Source organism: Patiria miniata, unplaced genomic scaffold (genome assembly GCF_015706575.1).
Source record: "Patiria miniata isolate m_02_andy unplaced genomic scaffold, ASM1570657v1 HiC_scaffold_5, whole genome shotgun sequence".
NCBI classification, from domain to species: domain Eukaryota; kingdom Metazoa; phylum Echinodermata; class Asteroidea; order Valvatida; family Asterinidae; genus Patiria; species Patiria miniata.
This window is the reverse complement of record NW_024037072.1, coordinates 15,084,306-15,105,916: the sequence shown is the minus strand read 5'-3', so window position 1 is coordinate 15,105,916 and position 21,611 is coordinate 15,084,306. Positions and strand designations below refer to the sequence as shown.

The 21,611-nt window shown below is 39.5% G+C and overlaps 1 protein-coding gene and 1 non-coding gene across 7 annotated transcripts in view; one reads left to right on the top strand and one right to left on the bottom strand.

Moving 5' to 3' along the window:
* LOC119741607 (unconventional myosin-IXa-like) overlaps positions 1-21,611 on the bottom strand; it is a 75,079-nt gene that overhangs the window by 32,493 nt on the left and 20,975 nt on the right. For 4 of the 6 annotated variants that reach the window (XM_038217422.1, XM_038217421.1, XM_038217423.1 and 1 more), the window contains exons 4-13: positions 18,383-18,545; positions 16,708-16,808; positions 13,628-13,844; positions 10,502-10,618; positions 6,556-6,690; positions 5,668-5,789; positions 3,781-3,928; positions 2,776-2,968; positions 1,966-2,041; positions 881-928 (exon numbers count right to left, since the gene is read on the bottom strand). In XM_038217422.1, coding sequence (XP_038073350.1) covers positions 881-928; positions 1,966-2,041; positions 2,776-2,968; positions 3,781-3,928; positions 5,668-5,789; positions 6,556-6,690; positions 10,502-10,618; positions 13,628-13,844; positions 16,708-16,808; positions 18,383-18,545 — 1,320 coding nt within the window. The remainder of the gene's footprint in view (positions 1-880; positions 929-1,965; positions 2,042-2,775; positions 2,969-3,780; positions 3,929-5,667; positions 5,790-6,555; positions 6,691-10,501; positions 10,619-13,627; positions 13,845-16,707; positions 16,809-18,382; positions 18,546-21,611) is intronic. The other 2 variants (XM_038217424.1, XM_038217427.1) reach the window with 1 other exon arrangement.
* On the top strand, positions 19,492-19,565 carry Trnat-ggu. Its single transcript has one exon. It is a non-coding gene; the product is annotated as a tRNA-Thr (tRNA).

Sequence of the window (21,611 nt, the reverse complement as noted above, 5' to 3'; positions counted from 1 at the left end):
TGCCTTTTTCAGATGTCTAATTTTCGTGAACTTTCCAGATTCGTTTGCACACGTTTGCGTATCAAAATTTCAACATGAAATTTCACGAAAATAAGACATCTGAAAAAGGCAGCACTTTCTGATTAGCCTATAAAGAGGGTGAGTATGCTTCTAAAGCAAAAATAAACTACAAACTAAGCCTAAATGTGAAAATCAAAATTTGACAAAGTTCGACATGTTTTTGTACATGGTGGAAGTGTGGCCTTTATTTACGGAGGTAGTCCAGTAAATTGGCCACATTTATGGGGCTAGTTATAAGCTAATTAACACAACAATCCAAACTCATCTAATTCAAGGGAAGGAACAGACCAAAACCTGACAAATTTGTGTTTGTAACATGTACAGTGCAACAACACTCCAACACTCGGCTTAAGTACAACACAATCAAGCTGGAAAATTACCAATTAACCCTAACTAGTTAGGGTGTGCGCAAATCGTATTAACATTGGCGGATTTTGGGACTGTAAGGGTTAAGACGGATGCAAAACCTGTGGGTCAAAGTCACCCAACCAAGACCCCAAATCTATCCTATTTTGGTGGATACTTGGGAATATCTCAACCACACCAACGACAACAAAAAAGAATTATCCTTGAAAGAATAACAACATGAAAATATGGCTCTGTGCATCCAACATATGTGAACTTTCTGTGTGATGTTAAAACCACAATTATATATTGTGCATGGAACCAGCCCTGGACAAACCAACAAACTTTTGTCATGCACAGATGCAATTAAAACACTGGGTGTGCACGGCCATCAACGTAAAACCCGAAGCCAAAAAAGAACAACAGAAAATGGGTGTGGAATTGTATAACATTGCCAGCCACGGGTGCGACTTACTTTATCTGGCGCATGAGGCGGTAGGTTTTAGCGGCTGAATATATTTTTCTATGACAAGATACAAACACATCAGCTACCACATGAGCAACATAGGCTAACTTAATGCACAAAGGTGGTTTTTTTGCTTAAAATCCGAGAAGATAGAAATGTTAATAACTGATTAAATGTCAAATGCATATTTATTTCTTTTCTTCTTATTTCAAGTTTTAATTTTTTTCTCTCTCTAATATGCCCCCAATAACCAACTGAACGTTGATGGTCTAAATTTACTTTGTGACACAGTACAAATATGACAGGAAACGTCTCAGCTATTTTTACTGGAAAACACTGACATGTAATTGTCACACGTAGGAGTCAACACAATAAATATCCAGAATAAGCTCCAGGGGCATAGCCAGCAGGGTATGGGGTGGTAAGGGGGGTTATTTACCAATCCCCCCCCCCCCCTTTAAAGGAAAAAGTTACACTTTTTACCAGCGGCCTTTTACGAGTGCCTTTTTAGAAATTTCGCGTGACCGTCGGCAAGTTTGCTGCCCTGAAATGCACCAGCTATTGTCTGATAATGTCCATGATTGTCTGGTTTGAACAGCGCCCCCATAGTAAGATGGTATTAGCCCCCCCCCCCCTTCTGATTTTACATAGGCCAAGTAACCGGCGAGAAACCCTGTCTACATTTCAGTACGAAAGTGCGAGTGCCCGTTTCATGAACTTTTTAACCCCCCCCCCAATAACAATGACCTTGCTACGCCATTGAGTTCATCCTCAACAGGCCTATCGTTTTGGGAATTACTTGTAAAATTTTGAAAAACTTCCAGCAACTAATACCGGCTACAACTGGCCCATTCCCAACTCATCCTGAATAATTAATGAGACGACTCATCTATAAACGGATATAAACAGACAAAAATGTGAACAGGTAAAAAGAAAACATGACCAAAAACAGGAAGTAGTTAGTTAAAAATCTTAACTTAACATCAACAGTTGATTTTCTTTAAGCAGAGTGGGCTTCATATCTTAACGTCAACTTCAACTAAACCCACCAACTTATAAAACATCATTTGTAGAAGAAATAAAGCATACCATACCTAAACATCTCTTCGTCTCTGGCTGGTATGGTGATGGTTAGAGCTTCTGGACTCTTGGGCTTCTTGGACTTTTCACCTAGACAACAAGAAGGTCACAAGACGAAAACATCAAAAAGATTGCCAAGATCTGGACTGCAAATCTGGTTTGTCAATTACAACTCACCACAAAATACCTTTCATTCATCCCTGGATGTGACTGATTTTCGGATGGATTACATTTACATGTGGTGTTTTTATACCACACACATTCTACATGTGCATGCACCAAGATGTTCTAGTTTCGTAAACATTCAGCCTTTTGACTACCCATGAGTATTTCCCATTGAGAAAATTTGTTTCTAGCAACTTTTTGCAAGTAGTCTTTGTAACTTTAATGATCTTACATTTGATGCAATTTTTTTTTAACAAATGTGTATCTGAGGGTTGGCATTTCAGTGCAATAAAACTCTACCCATATCTCCACCCCGTCATGATTTTGAACACGGTTTGAGACGTTAACAAAACTGGTGCATTTTTGAAAATATTTTCTACATTGTTTTGTATGAACCAGACCCCAAAGTTTGACAATTTGCCCTCATATTCAGGCCATCTGTTTTCCAGGCTTATCCGACACAGAATAACGAATGACTTGTTCATTACAAAGCACCTTAGTACTTGATCACATCCTGGGAAATTTAATTGACATTTTTTTTTTTACTGATTTACAAATCTGTTGAGACAACCGGACAAATTAATGCAAAATCCCATCCTTCATTTCGGTAACACTGGGTACTAAAAAAAGCAAGACCCTTCAAGAGGATTAAGAATTACCTCCTCCTGCTTTGTATCTCTTGCCGGCAGCCAAGAAGGCACTGACGCCGCGGAAGAAGGCCCTGACGATGGCCCATCGGAAGACAGCCAGCGGGTCGATACCAACCAACTCCCTGACAAACGCCAGGTTGCTGTTCTTGAGCACTGACGTGATCTCTGGTCTCATCAGATCCGTGTTCTTCTCTCGGAAGTCCTGGATGATGATTATAAGGTTGAGCAAAAATATGGACACATTCTGCAGGTCGGCAAGTAGCAATCACAATGGCTGATTGTGAGCATTGAAAGTGCAAAGGACTTAAACCTTTAAATAGGGTTGTGTTGATGACAAAGATCATTTGAAGCCATAGAGCTATATTAAGTTACTAGAGCGCTAACTTCGTGTACAAAGTAATGCCTGTTGGGCGCATCCATGTTTGTGCACAAATCTATGGAGACCTAGAAATTTTGTACGGCTTTTTTACGGCTATTTGCATATCTGCGTTTGTATTCCATACCGGTGCGTTATCGAAGCAAATACGCCCAAAACCGAAACGCATGATCAGCAAATGAGCGTGTCATTTTGCTCTACGCAAACAGCGCAACGCGTGCGCATATTCGCTGCAGATGTTTTTTGCCGTCACGTTTTTTGAACCGTCAATGACGCGCTTAAGTTGTTTGCGTATGTTCTACTTGCGCATTGCATGTAGAGTACACTTTCAAAATTCAATCCATCTAATTTCATTATGTTCTACAAACACGCACATGAATTCAAAATGTCTGCGCCCAGGACGGCTTCAAAGCGTCTCCGCGCGCAGAATGACGAGTTAGCGCTCTAGTAATTTAATATAGCTCTATGTTTGAAGCCCTCTAAACATCCTACAAATCAACAGAGTTAAAATCTTCTAGCACTCTACACCAGGGTGAACTTCAAAATAAATCAAAAGTACAAGTTCATGGTCCTTGAAAATATACACTGATATTGCATTTTATAAAAAAGTATCAACGTTCATCCCCTGGCTCTCTCACCTTGACTTTGTAGTTGACCTTGCCAGCATAGTGCACGATGATAAAGGAAGCCTGCTCTAGCTGCACATTCTGGAAGTAGCCGTTGTTTTTGTGATGAGAGGTGAACTTCTGTAGGAGATTCTCCCCGTTTGTGTCTTTGGCTGGAAAACTGACAAAAGACAACAAGACATGGGCTTGTTTTAAAATATATCTCTCTTTAAACGTGATGAACAAAGAACATCTCAATTACCTCACAAAAGAAAACTTCAAATCAAATGAATCATCTTGACTGTATTTCAAATTAACAGATGAGTGTGGCTAGACACAAATCAATGAAAGCTATAGCAATTCATGTGTCTACAAGACATTAGTTTCTATGCATTTTTTAAGAATGATAAAAATAATCAACATCTGAATATCTTCAGATGATTCATTTAGAATGTATTTCAGATGAAATGGGGATGGCATCAGCTTGACAAATGTAGCCAGACACAGTAAGCGACAGTTGTGGCAATTAACATTTTTAAGCTTTTATATAAAATGTTTTTAGAATGATAAAAAAAAAATCTGAATCCCTTTACCAAAGCACAAGTCAAATCAAGTAAATCATTGTGAATGAGTATTTCAGAGGAATTTTGGGGAAATCTCAGACTGACATATGTAGCTTTATACGGTCCGCGACAGTTGAAAATTCATATGTGAATAATTTGGTCCAATAATCCAAACCTTATGGCTGTCACAAAGCAGCACACACTATCAATGACACAATCTGGCAAAATTGTTCAAGGTTCTGAAAGTCAAACTGTGTAAATGTGTTCCAAAAATGGCGAGAAAGTGAAACTGGGAAATCCCAGAAGCAGGTTGTGTTTTTGTTCCGTCTGTCGGAATGACATATTGCCCAACAGGAACAAACTCTGTTCCAGTTCAAATAGAATATACAGCTTTTGTATTTTTTTTTTTTTCAAAAAAAAAAAGCTCTCAGACAGAACTGATATTTAATTTTTAAAATCAGAGAAAGGTAAAATCCATTTTAAAATTTACATCAAGCAGACAAAGAAATTCTATTAGCCCTAACCGCCCTGAATCCTTCAAAGTCCTCATTTGCCAAAGTGGAGGAATTTGGAGGATTGAGGTTACATGACAAAAGTGCATATACTGATTTCGAAAGATACACTTTGTCAAGGTCTTGGGCCGGACCTTGTGTTGTTTTGCTCAGCCATGCATAAATATAGGCCTGGATTATACTTGAAACCCTTCGTACTGCTCCAGGATGTCACTGGCCAAGCCTCAACATACTGACAGTCATTGCCGCAGGATTTTGCAGGATTCAGGCAGTGGTCACCCCTCCACGGACCATATTCAAGAAATAATGGAGGAATTTGCAGGATTGGTAAAAGGGGGACGAACCTGTGTTCACAGGAACAGAGTGCCCATCTCTCATTCATTAGCGACTGGGCCAGACTAATTATGCAGCTGTGGGGGGATCGCCACACCTCCTCCACAGCGAGTCTGTTAACTTCCCAGCATTGAATAATGCCGGTGCCCATTGAACACCTGGGTTGAGAGGAGTAATTGAGGTAAAGCGCCTTACTCAAGGGCACAACACGCATGTTATGCACAGTGCCCATGGATTCCATGCATCAACAGCAGATGGTACTTCAGTGCTGCTCATGAAAGGGGGGAGACAGACCGGTGCACTGGTTCCTATGTGAACTTGTACGGACGACTAATTTTTTTGTGAATGTGCACAAACCTATCATGTCTTTGGCTGAGCGTCGGGTACCTTCAGCAATGCATTCACTTGCCCCTCCCAATGGTCACCCAAAGTCTCCTCGCTTTCAAATAACTTGGGCATTTTAAACACTAGAAGGCCAATGTAGACACACAGCATAGCTTTTGTGGACTTACTTGCAATCATCATTGAGTATGTGCAGTAGACCTGTTGGTCTCTTCTCAATCAGTAACAAGCAGCCGGTGTTGTCAATGAACTCTATGTTCTTCCATATGATGCCTTCTCTTCTGTATTCCTCCTGAAATTGTAAAAAAATAATTTGCTGTTAAAAACAATTGCCTCAGGCAGGATTTAAAGGTAAAGTCCATCATTTGTAATTTGTGCATTTTGTTCGTTCGAAGCAACAAAACTTTTCACAATCTAAAGAAGGATGCTGAACAACTAACCTGATGAAGTTTCAGCTCAGCTTCAGCTGTATATTTTGAGAAAAACAACATTCTAGGTTCTCGATTTCAAATCAAAAGTTGCTGAATCATGTTTTGAATTAGGCCTGAATTCAGCGTCCGAGACATGTTCTCACTGAGCCGATTGCTGCTACGCGATGTCGCACACCGATCTGACGAATTATAGCTCATGTTGCATATGCGATGTATGCAGCAGGACACCCTTTTTTGACACCGATGCATGCAGCGATCACGGGCCGTGCAAAACCACTTTTCACTCTACACTTTGCCAACCGCAGTACAGGAAGTCGATGCCAATGCGTGATTTGTTGAATGCCGACTTACACAAAGGATTTTGTAATGCTTTTTATGGAATGGGGACCAAGAGTAACACAACTTGAGCGAAATGGCGACTTATAAAAGCTGACTTAGAAATAAAAAATTCAATAGAAATGCATTACAGACAATCGGGACTTGAGTCAGACAGCCGACTTGAGCGATTTGACGAGTTGTACGATGTCGGTTTAGCCGGAGTTTATTGTAACTTGACTTCCACTTATATTGAAAAAAAAAAACTCTAAGAATGTTAAGAATGGCCAGATCCAAACGTCACTTTCTTACCTGTTCTATTTTGAAGACGTGTTGGTTGAAATAATACTGGAGATGCTCATTAGCGTAGTTGATGCAGAACTGCTCAAAGCTGTTCAGGACAAAATCTTCAAAGCCGAAAATGTCTAGCACACCGATGGAGTTGCCCTGTGTGGCAGAAAAAAAACCCCACTGTGTTAACTCATTATTACATGGTTTTTATAAAAAATATTATAAAACTTTTTGCAGACTTTTTTTAAACTTTAATTTGCCATTTCCTCACTTTCAGCACGTACAACACTTTAGTTATAGAAACTAAATTTTACAGAAATGTTGGCAAATCAAATCATAAACTAACAATGTTAAATACTTCCTTTTGGATGAATACTTTGTGAAGTTTTTTTCAAACAAACGTAAAAAATTCACTATCAATTTTCAAGTTCAAACCACACCAACCTTGTTAACTTTGTAAAAGGAAAGTGCCTATGATTGTAAAATTTAAGAAAATACCGCGCGTCCCATGATGTCATCATTTCATATTTAGTCTTAAAAATAACCACTGAAAGAGAAAGAATGATAGAAGAAAAGTTTCTGTTTTTCTCAAACGCACAGTTGCTATGCAACATTTTAGTGCTAAACATTGCAACTTCCGCCGGGATTTCACTTTGAAAGAAATTGTTATGCAATGAGTAACACACAACCATACAGAAGTGACTTCAAATAATTTCTAACAGTATCACACAAATTTATATAAAACAAACAAAAAACATCATGTTTACAAAAATTTTACATCTGTGTTTTCTTCATTTGTGATGCGATCAAGCTAAATGAGTCGTTTGTCGGGAACTTTCATTTGGAGATTCAGGCCAAAATAGGGCCACTTCATCACATCACTTCATGATCCCTTGGTGTTCTGACTTCCATAATTTTTTAAGATGGTACCAGCATGCGGTTTTCACAGCAGTAATGCTGAGATTGTGCTCTTATGAAATCTATAACAAAATTTTTTCAAATGACCAGGGTCGACAAACGACTTCTTGAGCTTGATCGCATCACATTTGTGGAATACAATCCAAAATACATGCTCAGACTAGTGGTGGGAGAAATCGGAGACTTCAAAATGCAGTTATCCTAATTTTTTTCAAAACGAATAACGGTTATAAAATCTGACTTCATTGGAAGCTCCCATTCAGCTCACAGTCATACCAACAGAAACTGACAAGCATGGTGCTGCACCCAATGCCCTCCATGATGATTGAGTATAGTGTCTGGGATTCAATGACTACTAGGCCTTTACAAAAGCACTCCAGAGCTGCAATGTTAAAAGCAAACTTGGTTGGGAACTCTCTGATCAGACGAATGGGCAGGTGCATGCGCGTGCGCGAGACTCGGCACGCGACTGCAGTCTTTCAGTGGTCAAATTTCTTTCAGGACGCCAGCTTTCGGCGATCATGGCGCACGCGCATTGTTTTACATGTTCTATTCGTTGCACGCCCCTAGACAAACCGTTCCGTACAGTTTGTACACAAGCTCAGATGAGTCGTTTATCCTTGTGTAGAGGATCCGTGCCTTGTGTCACAGAAAATAGAAGGTTTAAATTTTTTAAGGTTGGTTTCGAATATATGGTTTTCAAAATCCTAAGCGAATAGTGGAATTAAAACCGAATTTTTATAAATCCTGATTTTAATCCCACCACTAGCTCAGACTTAAACATAACAGAGGAAAGGGAAACAAAACAGGAAGTTTTGGGTACATATCAGTTTTATCCAAACAAGATTGTCAAGTGCACTTTTTCTGCATGACCTGCAACAAAAACATTCTTAAAATGTATCCAATATATCCTCTGGCTTATCTTTCTGTGTTACTGCGATTTGGATTTTTATTTATATAAACCGGTGAATAAATAACACTGCTGCATTAGTCTATATATCTACTCTGTTGTTATAATTAAAAAAAAACTGTGTCAGGCTAACTGCGATTTTATAGCAGATCTGGTTAACACATTACTTCTTATTCCGCCCCAAAATGCCCTTCCTGTTCCCCTTTACAATGCCCAAAAAACTGCCCTAGCACTCTATGGTATCATGGATTTATCAAGAATTCAGTACCCGAGACAGTTTAGGCGTTCCTATTGATCAAGAGCCCATCATGTGAGTAGTTTTAAACCGCTGATAAAACACTGGCTGGTTTGAAACACAATTCTTGCGTTTGGCGCCACATCGCACAGCACGTTTTTCATAATTTTATAAGAAGATTTTTAGCACTACGCGCACAAGGCACATACCATAGACATGGCAAGAGGGGTGTTTCACAAAACATGAAGTAACTTGTTGAACAAAATCCTTAATTAGTGAATTTTTGACTTGTTTTGACTTTTTAACTGAAAGGTTTTTATGAATGGGAATAAACATGTGCTTGGCCAGTTTTAAACTTGGGGTTTGGCCAGTTTTAAACACACTTGTTTAAAATTGGCCAAGCACATATTTATTCCCTTAGTAAATACAGTGTAGTACAATGTAATACAAGTGCTAAAGGTTTAATCAATACAATAATATGAGAGGTCGCAGCACTTTATTGGTGAAAACATGACATCTGCAAAAACATGTTTGGGTGCTGTATCCAATTACATGCAATCCTAAACAAAAAACTTGATACAGATATCTCAATCACGTATCGGGTATTATAATTTAGGCTTTGAACATTCCCTGTACCAAAGTTAATGAGAAGCATCCACAGATCCTACTGGCTATCTAACAGCGGCCGACGGCGACTCGTGACAAACCTGGCTTATGACTTTGAGGGCTATTACGCAAATGTTAACGACCCTATCACGGAACTAATTCCAGCTTGTATAATGGATTGATCATCTGCCTGCTATCCAAACCCAATCCGGGAGACATTCAGCAGGAGAGACCTCGGGCTTGTTAGTTGATGGGTAAGGCAGATGACGCAACCAATATGAAAACAGGTTGGCATTTGAAACGGCGAAAACAAAAATGGTACCAAGTATAAAAGAAAGTTCATCCGTGTTGGTATTTTAGATCCAAATTATATTTAAACTCTTGTGCTTGTATTGGTTAACCATCTTCTTGCTGTCCAAAACCAATCTGGGAATGTAAATATAGAGCAGCAGAGTGTTGGGCTTGTTACGCAGTTGATATGTTAGACAAACGAGACTACCATTATGAAAACAGGTTGGCATTTCAAATTTCAAGGCAGAAAGTTCATCGGTGTTGGTATTTTGATCCACATTATTTTGTAAATTTCTGATCTCAATTCAAGCATAAAAATAAATCTGTAATGATAATTGTTTTGACCGAGAACTCTGGTTTTCATCTTTAGGATGTCCGCGATGATGAATCCAGGTCACACCATCAAGATGTTAAAAGTTAAAATCTTAGACAGGGACCTTCGGTATTTCAAAAGGAGATGGTCTATATCAGAGCCAAACCATCATCAATAATTTCACTGATTTCCCCAGGTTGCACAACATAAGATAAGTTATGAAACAAACCACTTAAAATCTTAAGAAGGGTGCATACCAACTTTGATCTTCCTGTAAGTCTATTCTAAGCTATAGCCGTCATTTTGTATTCGCGTTCGAATCATCTCCATTTATTTTTTACATAACTTAAGTAGGTGGTGGAAACTAGACTTGCATGTGTAATGACAGCAGTAAACTTATTGGTGCATGTGATACTGTCACTTGCAATTATCAGGAATTTATTTTTACCAGGGAAGTCCCCTTAATTGACAGTGAATTTTTGTTTTCATTTTCAGTACCAAGAAAAGGAAGTCGTGCAAAGAACCAAAAAGGTTAGGTTGAAGACAACTTGATGTACCGGTATGGCTTAGTCGTAAATGGCTGTTTTTGTCTGAAGCTACTAAAAATTTGTTGTAGTGTGTCAGTGTCAAAGACCAAGCCGCAGCCATAGCCCCAAAACGCTGATTCAGATGCGGCTCATGATTGGTCTTTTACCTGATGTTCACCAGTCTTCTCATAGCGGGACAGTAGAGCGTGATTGACCTGAAGTACAATCCATTCAAACAGGCCGCTGTACAAACCCTTGGCCAGGGCATCCCTTGTTGCCAAAGCCTGCAGGAATCAAGACAAAGAAAAAGGACTCTTTTCAAGTGAAGTTACTGGCGAAAAATTTACAAATGTTTTGGTACCTTCCCAAAAATATTATAACGTTATGACCTACTGTACCATTTCACTCATTAGAAGCATTGTTGCAAACATATGCGATAGTCAGGTATGCAACTGGGAATTTAGAAAAACCGAGGAAATTCTAAACAACACAAGACTTTGTACAGTGTTTTTCAATTTGTAATGGCATTCATGAGAAGTAAAAAACAAGGAAATCAGCGGATCCGAGGAAAAGTTGCATGCCTGGATAGTGTATACATCACCATTCATTCTGAATAGCAATACAACACAGCACTACTGCCTCAAATACAAAAAAAAATCTATGTAGTTGTGCGTCAGCAAAGGAAAATTTCTCATTAGATGAATACATTTATGTACCCTTTTTTTATCTGAAGGCTGTGTTTACAATTTGAGACCAATTATGCAAAAGAGCCGATATCCTTTTGGCACCAGAAGATTCAGGAAATCACTGGATAGGGTTACATTTGAGGAAATGAATTGCAAATGGGACCAAAATTACAACACTGTACATCAAACTGCAACATGGATGTAAATAACATGAAAACTGTCATTACATTGCAAAGCACCCAATGTGATCTGTCCATGCAAGAATATTAAGCGACTCAGCTAGCTTTGTTTCGCACATGACCAGGGATAGCGCAAAATTGTAATGTGTACATGTAGTCGACTTAATGGAAACATGAATTCGTATTCAGCCAGACCTAGACAAAATATTTAAGATGAGCATATTCAATATGCACGTACATGTACATGTACATGTACGTATGAATGTAGCGAGATTTTTTTTTGGGGGGGGGGGGAGAGAGAGAGGGGTGTTTACCAAACAGCCTGAGACTCATGGTTTAAGCAACATCCGCATACAGTGCATCACGCGCAAGCGGGTTGTGTGCAGAAACTGCGTTGATCAGATGCACTGCTACCCTTCCCTTCTTTCCCCATACTTTCCAAACCCCCTCCCCTGTTTTATGGGGGTTGTTGTTGTTATTGTTTTGTTTTTTTCAACCCCCCCCCCCCCCCACTGCACATATGTACATGTACATACATGTACATATAAATGTAATTGTAGGGGACCAAGGTTTTATGTTCACTATGGGCTCAATGCACAAGTACCCCCTCATTGGCAAGAAAGGGAGAGTTGGGGGAGACCACTTGGACTGAGTGATGCTCACGGGAAGACGCTATGGCTTTGTGCACATTCGTAATAAAATAACTTGTGCGTACTGTATATCCCATCCAAAGGGCTCTCAAAATTGGTAAAAAAGCGCCCTCTTTTGTTGGCGCACGGAGCCCATAACCAGAATTTGTTGTGACAGCATTTGTACTAATAGTCAGTCAACTGTATACGTAACAAATGCAGTCTACACCATAATTTGGCAAAGGGATCATTCAATAAGGTTGGCAATTCTTCAGTTCTTCCCATCAAGGAATTCATATATATGCACTCTTTATAATCCCCCAGTTTCAGTCTTTCCATCAACTCTCGGTCGTTCAATCAAATCTAAGCCTTCCCCCAGGACAATCTAATATTACCTTCGATGTACTACGCAGATAAAATAATAAACAACACCCACTAGGTGCATCGTGATAAATTTCCCCGTTCCAATTCTTTCTTGTAACTGAAATAATCACATTCAGTTTAGTTTACCATTCATCACTTGAACATTAATAACAGCACTCCAAATTTGTCATATTGTGGCAGGTCTCTAAAATTGGCAGTGTAATCTTCTTATTCAGACTGCAAGCTTTTAAGAGATTGCTTTCATTTATTTACTTCTACACAAGATGGCCCGTTCATTAATTTAAAAGCTGTCCTTCCTTAATTAACAAAAACAGTCTAGCCAAAAAACCTAATGGAGGCAAATAAACTATGGAACTGTAAAGTAATACTATGGAGTACCGAAGTGAATATGTCACGCGCGCAAAATGTGTGTGAAAGACATTAGCGCGTGATTCAGCCCGTGAGCCAACACGAGCGCGTACTCCAATCGTTTGCACTACACTTTCTGGTTCTAAATGACGTCACACTTCGGTACTCCATAGTGGCTGAGTTGTATCTTCCTCAATACTGCAAAATCCTCCACAAATACCTTTTGGATTTTACAATACAGAGGATTTGTGCAGACAGTGCGGATTTGACTCAGATTAAAAGTAGTCGGGCATACATGTACATGTTTTGTACTTTGCACCTAATGAGCGCCACCTAGAACACGGTGGTCCCTCCCTCTGGAGTTCTTCTTGAAAGTGTTCACAAAGTGCTATCTGCACAGTGGCATAACTACAGGGGTGGGGAGGGAGGAGGCACAGGGGGGCACGTGCTCCCCAGCCAAGGTCCGTACCCAGCATGCCCCCCCCCCCCCCCCACAAGCGCCACTTGAAATCTTAAATTGCTCAAAAACAATATATCAGTTGCCTTCAGTGCCCCCCTTGAAAAATTGGTGCACCCCAAGTTGCCCTCCAAATTTAACCCGCATAACGCTGATGCGTCTGTGTCTATAGCACCCAAAACAATCCAAGCATTGTATAGTTGTATGGATTCATCAGGGACTAAACACAATTAATACAATGTAATTGTGTTATTAAAAGACAACCCACATTTAGTCTTTAGATTATTCACACGCCTCGGACATCCTGTATTGCACTACAAATTGGTCACAATGTACATGTACATAAGGGGTGTAATACAATGTAGCACAGTGTAGTAAATGAGCTTCTGGGTTAAAGAAAACCCACAAGTTGTCTTCAGTCATTCACCAACCTCAGACATCCTGTATTGCACTACAAATCGGTCATAATTTTTGTGTATGTGTGTGAAATACAATGTAATGTAATACAATGTAATACAATGTAATACAATGTAGTACAATGTTGCAGAGTGTAGTACATTTGCCTCTGGGTTAAAGACAACCCACAATTGGTCTTCATTCATTCACCAACCTCAGACATCCTGTATTGCACTACAAATTGGTCCCCGCTAGCCATGGACTTCCGTTTGGTCAGCACCGACACCAGCGTTTCCTGCTTGACCTTCAGGAGATCCGAGACCAGCTTGACCGTGGCGATGTTCTTGACGGTCACGTACTCCTCGTGCTCGTTGCGCTTGCGGAATGTGATGTTGCCAATGTGCAGGACGGCCGATAGAACCGAAAAGATTCTGAAATAAAGACAGGAAACTTTTACGAGTAAAGTAAAACTTTGCTTCAGTTGTCACAATGGGATCCAAAAAAGACTGTTCAGTTAAGGTGGTATAGCCAAAAGTTTTGCCCTTCACCGACGTTTAAACACTGTATACTCAGTGTGTTACCTCCCGAGTAAAAAGTTGGAAAAAAATCACTCGGGTGGGACTCGAACCCACGACCTCCTGCTTTCTAGTGCAGATGTCTTACCACTTGACCACTGAGTTAACGGGATCGGTTGGCCGGTTCGAATCTGATGTACATATCAGCGGGTACCGCATAAACTATTATAAGATGGAATTTTTGCGCCGGGGTGATACAAATCAAATTAGGTTTTGCCCTTCACCAACGTTTAAACACTGTATACTCAGTGTGTTACCTCCCAAGTAAAAGTTGGAAAAAATCACTTGGGTGGGACTCGAACCCACGACCTCCAGCTTTGTAGTGCAGATGTCTAACCACTCGACCACCGAGTTAACGGGATCGGTTGGCCGGTTCGAATCTGATGTACATATCAGCGGGTACCGCATAAACTATTATAAGATGGAATTTTTGCACCAGGGTGATACAAATCAAATTAGGTTTTGCCCTTCACCAACGTTTAAACACTGTATACTCAGTGTGTTACCTCCCAAGTAAAAGTTGGAAAAAATCACTTGGGTGGGACTCGAACCCACGACCTCCAGCTTTGTAGTGCAGATGTCTAACCACTCGACCACCGAGTTAACGGGATCGGTTGGCTGGTTCGAATCTGATGTACATAGAAGGGCAAAACCTAATTTGATTTGTATCACCCTGGTGCAAAAATTCCATCTTATAATAGTTTATGCGGTACCCGCTGATATGTACATCAGATTCGAACCGGCCAACCGATCCCGTTAACTCGGTGGTCGAGTGGTTAGACATCTGCACTACAAAGCTGGAGGTCGTGGGTTCGAGTCCCACCCAAGTGATTTTTTCCAACTTTTACTTGGGAGGTAACACACTGAGTATACAGTGTTTAAACGTTGGTGAAGGGCAAAACCTAATTTGATTTGTATCACCCCGGCGCAAAAATTCCATCTTACAATAGTTTATGCGGTACCCGCTGCTATGTACATCAGATTCGAACTGTCCAACCGATCCCGTTAACTCGGTGGTCGAGTGGTAAGACATCTGCACTAGAAAGCAAGAGGTCGTGGGTTGGAGTCCCACCCGAGTGATTTTTTCCAACTTTCACTTGGGAGGTAACACACTGAGTATACAGTGTTTAAACGTCATCCAGTAAGCAGGTTGCATGCAGCAGCTACAAACCCATGCTTCTCTTGCAAGTTAACTTTAAATTGTACGCTGACTTGTTCATGTATTCAACCAACTTTATGTGACCTCTGCGAACTAATATGTTTATTATGACATAACCTACGAGGCAATCTCTTAAATGAAACAATTAACAGCTGCTTAAAGGCAATGGACACCATTTGCAAACGTCTAAAAATTGAACTGTCAAAATATCCTGAAATATCCTACTTGACTGTAAGTAAATAATAGGATAGCATCCTGTGAAATTACTGCACCAACATGTAGTACGCAATTATTTCCTCGTTATGTTTAGTACCATCCTTGAATTGGCAAAAAAAAATACATTTATTGCAAATGGTGTTCATCACCTTCAAGTGAACTCCAGTCTGAGATGGTACGTTACAATTAATGTGTGCATCAGTGTTGTCACATGACAGTTCAACAAGCAGCAAGAGATTATTGGAAATGATTGTTAAGCTTAAGTTTATGTACTTGTCCTAGTCTCTATTTTTTGACATGTAAGTAATCAAATCACTTAGTTTCGCAAGTCGTCTCCACAAGACAAAATATGATGCTTTGTGCTGCAACTTTTGGTTTCCACATATTGTGCAATTGAAACTACATACATATATTTGGACACTAGTTTATTTTCCACCGTGGATTGCCACAATTTAACGATGATATACGGTAAAAACTACAAAAATCTGGCAAGGAAATCTTATGTCAATTAATCAGAACCCTAATTCCTTTTGTATCGTTGCTAGGACCCTTCTCAAATCCTAAAAATCTTCCAATTTTATACAGAGAACTCATTCATTGGGCCATAACGCCTCAAGTAATAAGTGGTAACTTCCTCAATCTTACAAAATCCTCTAAAGCCTCCTGGTGGATTTTGAGGGATTTGGAAGGATTAGGGTTAATGATTCTGAGGCCCTGGTGACCTAGTAACCTAGCTATACAGCATGAGTAAAAACAAATGAAACCCAAACCAAATGTCGGAACTATTGTTTTAATGAAGTTCTCCATGTGCAGTGAAGTATACGTTCGTTCAGCAAAATGAAAACAAATCACATACATCCCTATGTGATTTGTTTTTGTTTTGCTGAAGAACACTTACCTTTTTGTGATCTGTGGAAAGAACTTTGAAACGGTGCTTGTGTTTAAAATTTCGTAGCTTGAAGATTACATGAGTGATTTGAATGATTCTTTTACTAAAAGAAAGCTCATCAATTGTTGTCAAATGGAGGCCTTTCCCTAATGCATCAGGGCTTTTTTTTTACCTGAAAATTGATACACAGGTTGAATGGCATCCAATCTGCAAGATGCTGCTGTCAAAAGTATCATACCATGTTTCATTTGCAAGATATAGGTCTCCCAAAACCCTTATTTGAGATGATCAAAGTAAATTTTTGCGAAACCCCACAAGGGATCCAGTAATATCCCCTAATATCCAATCATTATACAGTGTCCCATTGGCCTATATCACAAGGTGCCCCATTTTGCTCAAGCCCACGGGAGATCCCATACTGTCCCACGCTATCCCACAATGCCGCCAATCCTCACCTTTTCATAGTCTCCCGGGAGAAGCCGACCATCTCCATGGACTGCTTGAGCCTGGTGTACTCATACTTCTCGTCGACCCCCTCCAGGGTAAAACAGTTACTCTGTCAACAAAAGGGAGGCAAAAAGGGGGAGGGAAAACGGAAAGTTGTCAAGTGTTGGATTCTCACATTAGTCAGGGAAGGCCACAGGATATGAATAATCAGCCGGGACTCCTAACTTTGAAGCACGGCTCAGATGGTCTGAATTTGGAGATGTCAAAGTCACTTAAAGATGAACATTAAACGGAATGGATCAAGCAGGCTTTTGCAGTTGTAATCCAAATCGACTGAAAGTTTGATCGATGTAATTTCATTAACTGACTAACTACGTATATAACAATGCATTCAATTGTGCCTCACTTGTATTTTCACTGGACTTTTGAAACGGGTCCAAAACATTTCTTCAGGAAAGTGTAACATCTACAGATACTCTTTGGAACTTTTCCAGGTTTTTTTAAATTTACAGTGGCAGCTTTTTTTAACTTTAATAAATTTGGAATACCACCTGTTGTATCATTCATAATCATATACAAGACTCAGTGACAAGTCACACATCATGAGGAAAGGCGCTGGTCAAAAACAGTTAATTTTTTCACCCGATTCACACTCGAACAAACATCTGTAATTTCGTTAACTGGATATATAGCTGTCCCTTTTAAAACAATCTGTAAATTTAAAATTGCAAGTCAGCACACAATACTTTCTAAAGTTCAGCATATTGGACAGTTGATTTTATGCAATTTATGTTAGATTTTCTCCCAAAAGAGGGAAGATTTCTGTTTACGACAGTAGGAGGGTTCTGAATGCATATTCTGTATTTGTGTGGTATTAAACATAAAGTGTTTGTGTGAATGATAAACTATCTAGGAACACTACATGCAAGAATTTTAAACTCATGCAAAATTTTAACCTGATCTCCCTGGCCATTTTTGCAAGGAACCTTCCTGAATCCTTCAATATCCAATGCTGTTTAGAAAACCAACAGAACATTCTTTGATTTTCAACATTCATGTGGCATCAAGCCCCATGAATATGTATATAAGTAGTGGCTGGGTTTTACTTTCCTAGATCCTACAAAATCCTTCAAACTTCTTAATGGCCCTTTCAAACTAATCTCTGTGTGGGACCTGTGTCGAGCTCCAAGATTTCAGGACTTCCTTTCACACTAGTCAAAATCCAACACGGCTTCTACATCTGTATTTTCAACCCTGGTCAGGACCAGGTTTAGGAGCAGGGATGTAGTTAAGTCTATCACAAGCCCCTGCAAGCCCTTCACAAGTCCCCAAATCCAAATTCAAATCACAAGCTAGATCCATACGAGCTTTGACAAAGGCATTCCTTGTTATTGTCCATCCACTCATTCTTGTGGATAGACTTGTGATTTACTTGTGACTGGACTTGTGATGGACTTGACAACATCCCTGGTTGAGAGGCTCTATCCAGGTAGATAATCCATATATGACCGACACTCCCCTCCTCCCCCTCTCCACCCCCATGCACATCGAAGTGAATGCGAAGGTTATTCCTTGTCATCCCCTGGAACCATATAGATTTCAACATGGCAAGGCGAGATGAAAGTGTGAAAAAGCCTCTAGTTGATTTGGGAGATCTTGAAGTGTTAGCGGCCTTTAACCTACTTGATTTAAGTAGAAGTAATCCTGCGGTTTCTCCAACCATAGACTCTCCCGCTCGACATCCTCTGCGCCTTGCAGTAGGTAGTAGAATACATGGTAGTTGCGCTCGTTGGGGGCTTGCGAGACAATCCGGGACTTCTCTAGTAAGTACTGCTCCACGATGGCACTGCACAATAAGACAGGGGCCAAAATTTGGAAATCTTGTTAATACCCAAAGCAATCTGACCATGTTGTTGTTTGAATTGTATGGAATTACGCGGAACGTCCGATAGAGTGGAGAACCCTGAATTTGAAATTGAGTAAGAGGGAAATTGAGGAGAAAGAAGGACAAACATACAGGTCGTACACCTACGTGATTCTGTACCACTACACCCACATATCTATCCCCATTGCTGTATATACTACATGACCTTGACAAACTTGGCACTCAATATCTAACAAAATTATTTTCTAACTCTGAATCAGAATTGTGACACTATCTCCGTAGCAACAATTCAAGTAACTCCAAAGGTTGGCTGACTTTCCCAAGTTTACAAAGAAAGGAAATCAGGCAAAAACTCGTGTTTAAGAGTGTAGATGTACTTTTTATTTACCTTACATAACCAATTTTAAGGCAGAGAGAAAGGTTAATATTTCATGAAAATAACAAACTTAGAGTTAGAACACCATGATTCAGTATGTTTTTATCACTTGTATGAAGTTGATTTCAGACACGTAATGTTTGTAACGTTATAATGTAACATCCGTAATGTTCAACAAACGCATAATGTTTCCATAACATCAAAGTGCCTTTTTGTAAAGTGTCATTGGTGTTTTGATAGAGTGAACCTATTTCTACCACAGCAGTCTTGCAAGAAACTTCGAAGACTTTTATAATGCGCACTGAAAATCAAAATCTCTGTCTTAAAGCGTAATATTCATCACAATTGTTTTCATTGCTCTATATATCTCATTCATTAATTCATCCTGTCTGAGTGATGCCCGTTTGCTATTTCCCAGGTCTGTATCGTGACTTTGGGCGTGATCCCTGGCTGTATGGCATACTGGTTTATGGCTTCTGACTAGCGCCACATGAACAAAGATATTGACTAATTGGGGAACTGTCAACATAGGGCTGGATAGCTCAGTTGGTAAGAGCACAGGAACGGTAATCCGGAGGTCGCAGGTTCAAACCCTGCTCCAGTCAATTTGTTTGTTCAACTTTTCAGTTGATTAATTCAGCTAACACTACATTAACCATATTATGTTGCACAATAAATTAAGGCCTAAGCTAGAGTTGTTCTGATGATGTACAAAATTTGCTTTCACTTCAAGTATTTTACTATGAAAAGTATGATGGAATTGCCCATATGTATACACAGTACAATGTACATGTATGTGCACAACATGCCACTGATCACACACATGAACTTTCACGGCTACTGCACATGTAAACATACATCTGACTCATCAAGGCAAGGCAGGAATCTACAGTCCTCCATCCTACACAATCCTAAAATATCCTTCTGGTTCTGCAGATACTAGGCAGGGCATTGGTTACATATGTAAAATTCACAGGGTACAAAATGTGGGTTTGGAATTTCTCTGTCAACTTCATAATCCCTGGATATAAACACACATATGTACCGGTACATGTGTACATGACATGTGTAATGTGTCCATGACATGTTCTGTGCATGAGCACTGCAGTCTGCACACATATTAATGTCAATCGTGAAACTGCAAGAAAATAATAATTGAGGTCTGGTATTTCAGCACTGAATTTTTCACTCTGGCCCAGCCATTTTTACATGATTGATTGGATAGATGAGTGAGGAGATGCAGCCTGATCTCTGTAATACATGTCTCTCATTGGGCATTTTTTATGTGGCCAACGTAATGGCATACATACTTAACACCATGCGATGTCTATTAATTGGTCATGGATGTGGTTATGACCGCTGTGACCAGATTTGTGATTTAACAACAGGGAACAATCGGAGACAGACATTGGTATAAATTTACTTGATCAAATTTGAACAAGTTCTTTGCGTTTTTTCCCCTTCTTTTTACTCTTGTTTTTCCTCATTTTTGTTACATGTAGATATTAGGTAATATTGTTAACAAACGTTTGAATGTAAGTAACACATTTGTGGGTACATGTGTATGTGTACATTCATACTGTTTTCCCCCCAATTGTTTTTTCCGTTGTGGAAACTTTCCTGAAAAATAACTACTTCAAAAACACTTTATGATCTTAAACCATCTAAAAACTAACTGCTTAAAGTTTTATTGCACTAAATCTTATCGTACTGATTTTTGCAATCTTTGATTCGTACATGTATACCTGATTTTCTCACTTGGAAATAAATATGTCAACGCTTCAATACATGTACCTAACCCCCCATCCCCATCCCCCCCCCCCTCGCCCCCCGCCCCCCGACCCGAAATATGAAAAAAATTAAAAATGAAAAACGTTTTTTTAAATCCATTTAAAAATTGATATATTATACCCATTTATACAACTGAGTTGGTCACTCACAAAACACCAACAAATTTGCTCGACACTGAAACACATTGCATTTTAATTCCTTCGGAGTATAATTACTGTCTCAGGATCACACCTATCATGAAATGGAGAATGCCATCCCATGATTTTTTTATCATTTGTTTACACAACGTCCGCGCTCGTCACTTTGTCTCAATTACGGCGACACCAAACAGCTGGAAGGGGAGACCACGGTACCATAAAATATTAATCACTTAGACATCGTGTTCTGGCTTGTATGGACAGTCACTGTCAACAGACAACTTGAGGTTTAACACTGTGTATAACGATTATGCTCCAATGATTTCACTACATGCTTGAAATTTCAGAGCAGATAAAATATAAAAAATGGAACCTTGCTTCGATGTACATATGAAATGTCATTTTAGTAGAGTCAGAATACATTTTTAGCATGCCAATCAGATGTGTGCATTTTGAGTTTTGACTTAAAGAAAATTCATACAGATCGACAGCATGCTTTACAAACATACATGTATATGAACAGAAATAGGCATTTAGGAGATACAGATTACATACACGTACATGTACATACATGTACATGAATAAAAATATTCATTATGAGGGATGCACATTACATACTTCATTGGTTTGTTGTGTCATGCTTGTTGCATTCCACAATCTTTATTTCGTTTTCAATCGTTTAAATTACAAATTTACAGGTGCTCCATCAGTGATTGAAAACCC